General features: G+C 36.6%; 1 protein-coding gene across 2 annotated transcripts in view; it reads right to left on the bottom strand.

The window, feature by feature from the left end:
* Window positions 1–4,312: 4,312 nt before the first annotated feature.
* LOC149792442 (uncharacterized) overlaps window positions 4,313–13,388 on the bottom strand; it is an 81,048-nt gene continuing 71,972 nt past the window's right edge. For both annotated transcript variants that reach the window (XM_089971020.1, XM_089971019.1), the window contains exon 15: window positions 4,313–4,490. In XM_089971020.1, the coding sequence (XP_089827146.1) occupies window positions 4,329–4,490 (162 nt within the window). In that variant the 3' untranslated portion in view covers window positions 4,313–4,328. The remainder of the gene's footprint in view (window positions 4,491–13,388) is intronic.

Genomic DNA, 13,388 nt, shown 5'->3' with positions numbered 1-13,388 from the left:
GGTTCTGGCTTCAAAACTATTCAAGCTAAGTATGATAAGAATGAAGCAATAAGTCATATAAGTAAATAGAAAACCCAAGGCAAAACCTTAATGCAAACTTTCTATGACTAAGACCCTGACCCCAAGGTAAAAGTAGAATGATCTGTCGTGGCTTCATAATGAAAATTTAACCAAAAGGTAAGAGTTGGATTGGGTGCAAAAACTATAGACTGAGTGTCTGCATTTTTGTGTTTTAATGTAGCTTTTAAAATATTTCTGTCAAATTGCTATGATGTCTGTAGTGTAGCAGTTTATAGTGATGTCTAGCACTGGAGCATCATGCCACAGACATGCAGCATGATGTCCCACCCGGTCAAAATTATCCTGACACCAGGCCGACTAGTCCTAACACTAGCCTCTTAATGCTGAGTCTTTGGTATGACTCAGTCAGGGTTCAAACCCGTGACCTTCCACATCTGGGGCAGACACTCTAACCATAGGCCACTGGAGTGGTCAACTATAGGCTTTAATGATGCAGTTACCAATATAAACTGATGCATATTACACAAGACATTGTGAAAACACAGTAATTACATGTAATAATTTATTTTCTGTTGAGAATCATGGAACATACATGTATGAGAAAATCATCAAATGAATATCATGAATGGTTAATGAACATGTGTCTTCACCAAATCTTCACATGGCATCCATATGATAAAAAAATGAATGCAAGAAAATTCTATCAAAAATGTGCATTAAGAATTTAAATTCAGTCTATGTCAAGACATGTTAGAATTCAATGCAAAAATGTAATCTAAAAATGAAAGTTATAGAAAATTTACATTTTAATATGCACGGGTATACAGTACATGTTGTAGTCACTAGGCAGTGTTTGAAATAAATGTTTAAGCTATAGGTATATGTGTCTGATAGTCACTAGACAGTATCTAATAAATCTTACACCTACATAATTTTCTCAGCTAGATTCCAATCAAAGCTGAATTAATAATTCTTTGCTAATAAACTTACACAAACTTGCAAAACACTATATACATGCACAAAATATCTTGTACCACTATATACATGTACAGAATATATTGTACCACTTATTTATGGATATGCATCTGGATTTTTCCAAAGCACTGATGGATTTTCAGCTGCCTATCACATGATCACATTATAATGATAGCCTGGCAACACAGCCAAGCCACAAATGCATGAGCTCACTGTAGGATTAACTTTCATGATTTGCAATTACCTAATTTCATAGGTACAATGATTGATTTGTCATTCTGGGTGATAAACTTATTTCAACAACAATGTTTGGTGCATGAATTTTGTATGCCCACTGAATGCACAGGCATCTGAATGGGCTATTGACTGCCCTTGATTGAAATATACATAATACAATGATAACAAACAAATTATTAATAAGCTAAAATGCTGACGGTTCAATCTAACAGAGATGATCAGCTTTTTCAAAGCTGATGTTCTTCAAAAATAACAAGCTAACAATAAAAAGCAGTGAGTGATTACTCATATCTGAAATTAACATTCACAAGGACACAACTTTTAACATGTTAATCTTTAAAACAAAAAAAACGCTTGGACAATTTTTTCTTCAAGAATACACACATCATGTTAAAATAACAAATAACATTTATTTCCAAAATTTATTCCTTTGGCAATAAAACTCTTTAGCAATTCAAAAACCAAAAAGTACTTTTTACACCCACTCCTATATAGACAGACATTAGTAGACTACAGAAAGGACTGAACAATGGGTCTCTATGACTGAACTTTTGATCAAGGTACATGGTCCTGAACAAAACTTACTGAAACCATTATTTTCTGATTAAATTTACCAAAATTGTGACCCATGACCTTTAGATCCCAGAATCTATAAGCTTCTTTATTAACCTAAATGTAAGCCATCCACGAAATTTGGGCACGGAACTTGCTTTAAAAAAAAGTTATTCTGCAAAACCAATATTTATTCAAGCCACAGCAACTCAACATTTCAAATTTTCAAAATCTCCTTTACGCCTTCTTTCTTACTCAACATTTACAGTGACCCTGACATTTGACCTTTACCCAACATCCATTAAAAGGCTTCTTCCTCATCCTAAATGCAAGCCATCCACAAAATGTAGTCCAGATCTAAGATTAGAACTGTGTTATCATGCAGAAAATATGTCTTTTTTTCTGACAAAATCATCTTAATCTATAATCCTTTTCTACAACAAATCGATGCTTTTTTTTTTTACTGCAAGTGCAAGCAATCTACAGAGTTCTACAACAAATTGATGCTTTTTTTTTTACTGCAAGTGCAAGCAATCTACAAAGTTTGGTTCAGATTTGTAATGAAGAACTAATGTTACTGTATTGAAACCATTTTTCTTCTTTGAGTCATGACCTTCACTTCTAACCCCATACACTTTTTTCTTCTCATAAGTGCAAGATATCCACAAAGTCTGGTCCACATGTGATATAAAGCTAATGTTACTGTGGAAATCATTTCATTCTTTCAGTCACATGTGATATAAAGGTAATGTTACTGTGGAAATCATTTCATTCTTTCAGTCACATGTGATATGAAGCTAATATTAATGTGGAAATCATTTCATTCTTTCAGTCACATGTGATATGAAGCTAATGTTAATGTGGAAATCATTTCATTCTTTCAGTCACATGTGATATAAAGCTAATGTTACTGTGGAAATCATTTCATTCTTTCAGTCACATGTGATATAAAGCTAATGTTAATGAGGAAATCATTTCATTGTTTCAGTCATAGTGACCATAACCTTTTGAACCGACAGTGATTGAGTTCTGTACTACCCCAAGTACAAGTCACCCATAAAGCTTTGCAATTATAGATGGCGGAGAACTTGTTAATGTTATTGTGTGAGAACAAACTTGATAATGGATGGATGGATGGTCTTACGGAAGGTTTATAAAAACAGTAAGGAAAAATAGGTGAAGAGGTTGTAAAAATACAGAAGCCATGCCACAACTGTCTTATATCCAAATTCTTGCTATAATGAAGCACATTGCAGCTGAGTTTCACCGTACATATGTATCTTGGTAACAGTCTGGAGGTGTCCATCGACCTTCCATCTTAAGATACAAGACTATCCCGATAATATAATGGTTAGGCCTAAACACCATTACATTTCATCACATCTTTAATCACAATATGGAGAAACAACTGGTCATTTTGTCTGAAAATAGAAAGAAATAGTTCAATAAAACAAAGAGATATATACCTTTTGTTTTCATTTAGTAGCAAAAATAGGTCAGTTATAAGGTGCAAGAAACAAGAAAAAAAGAATATATCTGCTAAGATTGATGAAAGTATCAGTTCAAACATGCCATTGGCTTGGCTTTTTCTTACAACAAATCTTTTATAATAATGCAAATAATTTTTGGAAGTGCTTATTCTAAAAGGTAATGGAAATGTATTAATTAAAAAGGCGCATATATATATATATATATATATATATATATATATATATATATATATATATATATATATATATATATAAATAAACATTTTTGTCAATAATGGAAATATGTTAATTAAAAAGGCATACTTATAACATTTTTGTTTCGAAATTCAATGTTCAACTGAAATAATAAGTCATAAGAAAAGAAAATAAAATAATGTCAATGTAAGTCTCATGAAAAACAACTTGCAATTAAAATTTAAATAAAACCAGATTGTGATAAAAGAATACTCTAAAACTCCTGTTTAAGGTTTTATCATTAGAAGCCAATCAAATATCAAGTTACAAACCAGTCCCATGTGATTATTTGGATACAAAATTTTATTCTTAAAAAATGCCCAAGAACTGTATAATCCAAGCTGTGAATATTACACAAGTTCTGTGGAATGCTGCATCTTGCAACTGTTCTAACGATTTAGCATGGTGCCAACTCATGAGAAACAGGATCTTGGCATATTAGGCTACAAACTTGTCGAAAACAAGATCTTGGCCTGTCAGACTACAAACTCATGGAAAACAGGATCATTGCCTACAGACTACAAACTCATGGAAAACAGGTTCCTTGCTTATCAGACTATAAACTCATGGAAAACAAGATCTTGGCATATTAGACTACAAACATACGGAAAACAGGATGGCATTTCAGACTAAAAATTTCAGGCATGCAAGTAATATTATACCAAGTTTCATTCAATAAATGATGTAAAAGTTATGTGAGTTTCAAAATCCTGAACAGAAATGTTAAAATTGTTGCCCACAACAATGTCCCCACTAAAACAGTACTACCCAGAAAATGTCTTGGAAAGGACTGCACTTCCTACCTCTACTGATACATGTTCAAGTCTGATCTTTCCATTCCTCCAGTTTTTTACGGATCTCAGCCTCACGTTCCATGCGATGTCGCTCCTCTTCTTCCACCTCCTTCTTCACCTTTTGCCACTTCATCACCAGTGATGACACCTGTCTCTTCTTCAGAGAGATGCCACCAGGGGCCATCACCTGAACAAATATATCAAGCTACAGTATATACACATTTATATGTCGAGTCCAAGACCCCGATCTTCAACTGCATTATATGACAATAGAGTTGGGTGTATGTTGTTTGACTCGACTTATAAGTGAGTATATATATTATCTGCTCATAATAAAAATATATTAGCCATTAGTAAGAGATGATTACTTCTGTCACCATTTCTGCCACTCTATCAACAATCCAGCAAGATAACAACAGTAGCAAAATGTCAGGCCAATAAACATAACAGAGATACCATATTTATCTTACATATTGGGACTTGATAAAACAATTAAATTATTTTCCTGTCCCAGAACTTACGATGAAAACTTTCTCACTAAGGTCATATGTTCTAAGACTTAAGAAAAGAAATAAATCTGTGTCTAATTTGCGATCCCCCAATGCATGCTGCAATAAAATGGATTAAAAAGCCATGTTTATTTGATAACATGAAAGAAACTAACCTTGTATTGTTATCATTTATTCCTCTTTTATTTCATTATGAGTATAGAACAAAAAATATCCACAAACTCTGTTTATGTAGCAGAATTAAGGAATAAGCATGTGATTTGGGGTTAACTGAAAGACAGTATATTCTTAAAAGTAAATACTTTTTAACATGCTTGCTGTAAACTACTGCTGATTGTCTGCACACAACAAATTATCAATACCATTCATGTACTCATCCCAGTCACAGCAGACAACTAGCCAATCAGGCCTCGTGTGGCTGTTGAACTTCCAGCATACACATTAGCAGATAGCTAGGCAGATTAGATAGGCAGTGAAATTTCCAACTACTACGAAACTATGACTCACTACAGTCCTACCCACTTATATCAACATCACTTATGTCGACAAGCCTCCTATTTTGACAAAATCAAAGTCCTGGTTCCTTGGTGTACTATTGCTACCAAAATTGTCATGCTTATGTCAACGTAGAGATAAAACATAAACGTACATGTCAACAGAAGCCCTAGGTTCCAGCTTGAACAAATCCTTTGTTTTCTAATCATTTATGTTGACAAGGTGCCAGTTCCAACCCATACTTTGTTGATCTCGACGACAGGCTTCAATTTTCCCGCCTAATCATTTATGTCGGCAAGTGGCCAGTTCGACCTGTACTTTACTCAACATTTAGTTGATCTTGCCGCCAGGCTTTAATGTCATGGTCGGATAAAAAAAACCAGGCTTTTGTTTGATCCAACAAAGTAGGCCTTTCATGGCGACTTAAATAAAAGCAATGAAATCAGATCAATTATTGCATTTCCAAAGTGATCGGTGATTAAAACATGTTTATTGCGCTGTGACAGTTTCCGTTTTAACTTTATTTAGCATGTGTCAATGAATACAATATTATACCTTCATTAATCATATCAGCCACATATCTCTTGTTCACTTTTATGTACTTTTCACGATGACTTCTGTAACTAAATACATTTACTGTTTAAACCAACTTGTTGACAGGGTTTAATTTTCCAGTGAATAGCCCGTTCCCCTTAGTAGCCTCAGTAAGATGGGAACAGAATGACCAAAATCTAGGCCAATTTAAGTACATGTACTTGAAGCATGTAAATAACAACTATGCAACCATGTGCTAATGCCGACATTGAATATCGTAGTGAATGTTTTTCATATCAGGATGTGACCGATGCAATATTTTATTGTGGATTTTATTACACAAAGGTTAACCAAAATGTAATTTGTCAAGTGTATTTCACACTGGTTTTGTCTTCACGTACTCAAAATTTCTATTGTTTGTTTTCCCAAAGTGTAAGCGCTAATCACTGATGACAGGTCACCCCTTACTGATGAATTTAACTTCTATCTTTTTTTCAGACACCCCCCACAACACTTATCTAAACATCTGTCTATGTTGACAATATTTCCTCGGGCCTGAGGATGTCGACATAAAAGGGTAGTACTGTATAGTTATTCTGTTCTGTAACCAGTCTGGCAATGCTGCTAATCAGCAAACAGCAGTTGCAGGTTGAAGCAGCTGAAGGCAGACATACAAATATTATGCAGCATTGATATTGGCAGGCAAGCACCATCGACGTTACCACTGGATACCCCAGCTGCTGAGTTGCTTCAGTGTGCGACTCGCAGCATGGTGCGTGCATCCATCCAGCCACGTGGACAACTTAGTATAACTTACTCGATTTAAAACACTGTTTCAAGAGAGTGAATCATTTGGATTATTAATATTGACTAGCGACTGTACACTATTAAATATACTACCAAGCCTATGCATAATGTCGAACTTGAAACACTCAAGTTTAGTCTGGAATTACTTCAGAGTAAATACAGTTGATGAGTCCAAAGCAAATTGCAGACTTTGCAAAGCAGGCATTTCCAGAGGTGGAAATGATTCTAAAAACTATACATCAAATCTTTTCCAGCACTTGTGCTGCAAGCACATCACCAAACATGGCCTGTTTGTGGCAGATAAAAATAGAAAAGGATGCTGCACAGTTATCTTCAGCAGCTGCAGCAACTCCTTGTATGCAGACTATTGATGCCATACTGGACCGGACACAGCCATTTGCATTTGACGACCCGAGAATATTAGTTGGAACAAGCTATTCATGGCAGTATATGTGCATTTTCCGTTGCTGACGACTTTTTTAAAACATCTGATGCCCAAGGCAGAACCGCGCTATAAAATTCCAAGTCAGGAGTACTTTTCCACATCTGTGATACCTGACATGCATAAGGCGATACAAAGCAAGGTGCGCGACTTAGTTTCTGCCCAATCTGACCTTAGTTTGACCTCTAATGCGTGGTCAGACTAGTCCATCGGCATAGCCTTGTTGAGTCTTACGCCACACTGGCTGATGGAAAACTTTCAGCAGAAACAGGTTATTTTAACAGCAACGCCTCTCGATGACTCACACACAGGAGAATATTTGGCGAGCAAACTGGACAAATTATGCGAGGAATACAACATTCCCAAAACTCATATCCATGTTCTTCTACATTATGGAGGTGCAAACATTCTGAAAGCTATGTGTCTGGATGAAATTGATAGCATCAGCTGTTTTGCACACAAGATGCAGCTTGTTGTCAGTAATGGCATTCTGTTGCAATGAGATGTCAAGGTATTTTGATGATATCATGATCCATTGTCAGCTAGTTCTGGCACTCCATCCTGGCACAACAGCAGCTCAAAGAGCAGCAGAAAAATTTGGCATTGCCCATAAGAAACTCATCCAGGATGTCCAGACACACCGGAATTCTACATACAATATGTTGGTTTTGTTATATGTTCAAAAACAAGTCTTGGCAGCTTACACTACTCTCTATGACCTGCCTAGCCTAACAGCCCATCCTGATTAACAATATTGTGGAGATGTTAGGCCCATTCGTGGACATTACCAAGAAGTGTGATAGCCAAACATCAGTATCCGTCATTCTTCCTATGCTGAAAATGCTCTGAATGTTGCTGGCTCGAGAGCTTCAAGTGAGTCAAGGTATTCAGACAATGCATCATGATATGTTGATGTCACTAAACACACGCTTTGCTGACTTTGCCAGCAACAAGAAGCTTGTCTTGGTCACCAACTTGGATCCACGATTCAAACATTGCCTATTCAGCGAAGAATTACTTGTGACCAGTTCCAAACAATGCTTAGAGCAGAATGCATCACGGTTTCATCAGGTGACAAGCAGGAAGTACCCCCAACCATCAACGTCACATCTCTGGGATTTGTTTTATGTGTTTCTGTGGCCTGTGACGAACCTGTCCGTACTGTCAATGAAACAAACCAGATGGATGACGCCGCTGACGCAATGCTTGAATTGTATCTGCCAAGCCCTCTGTTGCCACGAGAAGACATATACGGCTGGTGGAACGCTCACGTTTCAGTTCCCCTACTTGGCCAAATTAGCTAGACGCTATTTGTCTGCACCAGCTTCAAGCGTTCCGAGTGAGCAGTTATTTAGTGGCGCAGGCCAGATTTTTTCTGATTGTCGTGGAATGTTACTTGGCGAGAAGGGAGAAATGTTACTGTTGCTTAAATACAACCTACCTCAGCTAGGCTTTCTGTATTAGCTGCAGCCAGCGTACAGTGATGTCTAACTATAAATCTCAAAGTATGCATATTATTAATTTTAATTATAATTGGGCTATCGTAATGAACGTTTTTTAGTCATTTATTGAAATCTAGTAATGGCGACCTGCACAGTTGAACGCAAGTTAAAATACTTGTTAATACATTTTCATTCATTTATATCTTGAATTGGCAAACTATAAGTTTTATCAGAGGTAGTTTTAAAAAATTTCAAGTTTTATGTTTGTGTGATCGTTGTTTTCTACAAATAGCAATGTACTTCTTATCCAGTTTCTGTTTGTTTTTGTACAGAAGTTCAAATTTACTTGCCGCATAAACAACCTTGTTATAACTCGCATGGCAAAATACCTGCTTGCATTACACTAATAGGTTTATGTTTGTTGTTGTTGTTGTTGTTATAGGGTTTAATGCCATTTTTCATCACATGATAGGCTATACATGGCGGCCAGTATTAATGGTGGAGGGAGAACCCGGGAAATCCCCGGAAAGAACTACCGACCCCTCGAGAAGCTACTGGCAAGCTTTCTCACATACCCACATTGGCCGAATCCGAGACTCGAACCCACGCAGACAGAGGTGAGATGGCAGTGATCGGTAATGGAGAGCGCTTTAGACCACTCGGCCACTCGGGGCCCCGGTTTATGTTTGTGAACCAGTCATTGTTATAAAACAAATAATAATGAAATAATCAGTCTCATAATTGGTATTGGCAATTTTAATAATTGGTTGTTGTTGTTGTAGGGTTTAACGCCATTTTTCAGCACACAATAGGCTATACATGGCGGCCAGTATTAATGGTGGAGGAAGAACCCGGGAAAACCCCGGAAAGAACCACTGACCCTAGAGAAGCTACTGGCAAGCTTTCTCACATATCCACATCGGCCGAATCCGAGACTCGAACCTATGCAGAGGTCAGACGGCAGTGATCCGTAATGGATAGCACTTTAGGCCACTCGAGGTCCCTTTAATAATTGGCTATATGCAGTATCGGCATAATCACCAAAAAGTGACATCAGTACACTTTAGTTACAAGTGTGAGAATTAGCATGACTGAATTTTTCATGGCATGAGAAAGCTTAAAGAATATTCATTAACCAAAAAAATGGATAATGTGTGTGAAGCAGATTGTTGTTGTTGTTGGGTTTAATGCCATTTTTCAGCACACGATAGGCTATGCATGGTGACCAGTATTAATGGTGGAGGAAGAACCTGGGAAAACCCCGGAAAGAACCACCAACCCACGAGAAGCTACTACTGGCAGGCTTTCTCACATACCCACATTAGCCGAATCTGAGACTTGAACCCGCGCAGACTGAGGTGAGATGGCAGTGATCCGTAACGGAGAGCGTTTTAGACCACTCGGGGCCCCTGTGTGAAGGAGAAGGGTTGGGTTGATGAGATGCTGCTGCAGTGGATTAGGGGTTTAATCTGAAGTACAATTTTATATCTTTATTAATTTTTTTTTAAGTTAGAGTACATTTTTTTATATGTAATTTTCAAATGATGTCCCACAACTTACAACTTGAATAAAATGATGCCTCTCAGAACATACAGTGCACACAAAACAAATTACTTAAAAAATTAATTTATGGTGTCCTAACAAATACGGTGTCCCAACATACAGTTGTTAATGTTGTTGTTGTGGGGTTTAATGCCATTTTTCAGCACACGATAGGCTATACATGGCGGTCAGTATTAATGGTGGAGGAAGAACCCGGGAAAACCCTGGAATGAACCACCGACTCACGAGAAGCTACTGGCAAACTTTCTCACATACCCACATTGGCTGAATCTGAGACTCAAACCAGCGCAGACAGAGGTGAGATGGCAGTGATCCGTAACAGAGAGCGCTTTAGACCACTCGGCCACTCGGGCCCACCCCCACATACAGTAAAAAAAGGTTATAATGGACATCATCACCAATTCATAACTAAGATCGAATGGATACTGACAACCAATTCATAAAACTTGAAATTTTTTAAAACTAACTCTGATAACACTGGTCAATGTTATGTTTATGTCACGTTGACATTTTAAGTCACCAATCAAATTACAGCTTTCATATTTATGAAAGTGAAAACTTCATTCTGAAAATAATGTTTCTAACAATTAATCTCCCTAAAATTAAATGTAATGTTTATTCTTTTAGGCTGATTAGCATCATCTATAAAAAAAATTGCCAAGTCTTTATGCCTGGATGCTCTGTGTCAAGTTTGGTTCTAACTGGTCTAGCAGTTAGAAATGTTGAATATTGTTGCCAATGCTGGATAATGCAGTCAGTTGGCATTATGGCCTGCTGAGCTAAAGATATAATTAAGATGCCAAGTTCCTTGCTCATTATCAGACTTATGACAGATCGTGATGATAAAAACATGTGTACCAATTATTTCAAAATTTGTAAGAGAAGCAAAATTTAAGAATTTTTTTTCTCTCCAAGGTAAAAAAAGGATGATGAGCAGTCCCTTCTCCTCTAACCTATTCTCCTAATGTTAGTGTGATTAAGGAATGTAATTTAAGGAGAAAGCAAATTTTTAAGTCATAATTTTCTGAGAATATTTACCTGATAACATTACTTAAAAACCCTCCCAAAAACACTGCCATATGAGCATCGACACTGGTATATTGCTCAGGTTAAACTGGCAAAACCTAGTGGTGCAAGGGGAGGTAATGTGGAAGAGTTATTGCCCTTTGTTTATATAAGATAGGTGGTGCTCTACAGTTTCATATTTTGCATAGGGTTAGTATTTTAAGAAAAAAGAATTTCCCATGATTTTATTACTGGTTATACTGGCTATATAATAAAGACTTTGTATATCTTAGGTGCTGTTAAAGAACTTTTAATTCCCTTTATTTTGATATATGATTGATGGGTGTGATTTAGGTTCTAGAATATACAGCTTGGGCTCACTTAAGATGTGCTCGTATAAAAAAAACTGCTAGTTCCGCATGGTCATTTTCACTTCCTGGACTTCAGAGGTAAATTGTAGAAAAAAGAGCCGATAACGTTTTTTACTTTTCAGATATTCTGTACTTGGTTCATTGCACTTTCAGTAAATGCTATTGTCAACTTCAGCAAAATTTGTTTTCCCTATTTTAATAATTGCTAAAGTTAGTGTACTTTTGATTAATTCTGGTTAATTTGTCAAGCACAAGGGGAGCATCCATTTTGTTGTACCGTGTGCTTAGATCATGTACAATTTCCACAAGTACAGTATCCAAAGAAATGTCAGCCACATTACATAAAAGTAACATAGAGGTATGCCAACACTATCTCCATTGTTCATGTTACAAATGCAAACAACTTCACCTTACCTACGTCACTCTCTCAAAAGTTCAAAATAACTGGTGAGCGCCTCCATAAACAAAAAAGATAGATTTTTTGCGTTTTAACTAGGGCTGAATTCTCAACCAAACAGAAACAAGATCACCAAATTAATATGCACAGATTTAATTTTTATAGAATCTATATATGACTATGATGCTATATACATATTTATCAAGTCTGATCATATAAAAATGAAAAGTCTCATAAGTGATGCAAGCTAAGCTAATCTGCCACTTCAATAATATGCAAAACTCTTCCTCGTAACTAATCCAACACCTTGATGGTACTTGACTTCTTAACAAATTTTATTAAAACTGGTTCTGATTAAGATTATCTAGAGATTTATGCTGCTCAGCCGATCAGATGCAAGAAAACACCACTAACGATCTCATAAAATTCACAAGACATCTTACTGACACAAGAATATTTACAAAGTCTGATCAAAATTAGATAGGAATAGTCTCTGAAGTGGTAACAAACACAGCCAATCAGAGGATATTAGCATATTTACCAGACTTGATCAAAACTGGATTAGAAATATGGCTTCCAGAGTTGTAACAAGGTAAGTAAGCCAATCAGATGCAAGATAACATCTTTAATATGTGTGGATACTGAACATGTCCAATGTCCGGATGATACACCTCTCCTTTTGTAACTCCCACACAATCAGGTGTGATGTAATTTGTATTTTTTAACGTAGCTTTAACAATTTTTCAGTCATATTGCTACAATGTTTGCAGTGTGACAGTTTATAGTGATGTCTAGCACTGGGGCATCATGCCGCAGACATGTAGCATGATGTCCCACCCAGTCACATTATCCTGACACCAGGCCAACCAGTCCTAACACTAACCTCTTAATGCTGAGCGCCAAGTGAGGTAGCTGTTAGTACAGTCTTTGGTATGACTAAGCCGGGGATCAAACCCACGACCTCCCACATCCGAGGCGGATGCTCTAACCACTAGGCCACCAGAGAGGTGCACACAATCAGGCCCAAACCCCACAATCTGCAGTATAAGCAATGCAGTGAGTTGATGATGAAACTCGGAAAATTTAAGGGGATACCATCTTGGGTGGGATGCTGTTAAATAGTTTAATACTTGTTTTATAATCACACTCAGAAAAACTGATAGTAAAACAACTTTCATTTTTCTGTACAAATTACCTTTATTATCAAGAAAATCAACCTCTGAAAGATCATTAAAAACAACTCTTAGACGTTTTGACACACAAAATGTGTACCTTCAAAAACAATGGGTATTACATGCTTTTTTTTGGCCTATGAATGTGGATCTATTCAAGTGTTACTGTTGATTCACAAAACAAGGTCTCCTTTTTAAAAAAAACCTAAGGACATTTAATTTTACGCATGAAACTGTCAAAATTGGGTGTGAGTTATCAAGGGAGAGGTATATGCTTTTCAGAGTTTAATCTGATAAAAAATATATCCTCTTTAGTGGTAACAAGCTTAGCCAATTAGAAGTCACCAA

The sequence above is a fragment of the Sinohyriopsis cumingii genome, chromosome 9 (genome assembly GCF_028554795.1).
Source record: "Sinohyriopsis cumingii isolate HCF-2022 chromosome 9, ASM2855479v2, whole genome shotgun sequence".
NCBI lineage: Eukaryota > Metazoa > Mollusca > Bivalvia > Unionida > Unionidae > Sinohyriopsis > Sinohyriopsis cumingii.
The sequence above is the reverse complement of the archived record's forward strand: the minus strand, read 5'-3'. Positions and strand labels throughout refer to the sequence as shown.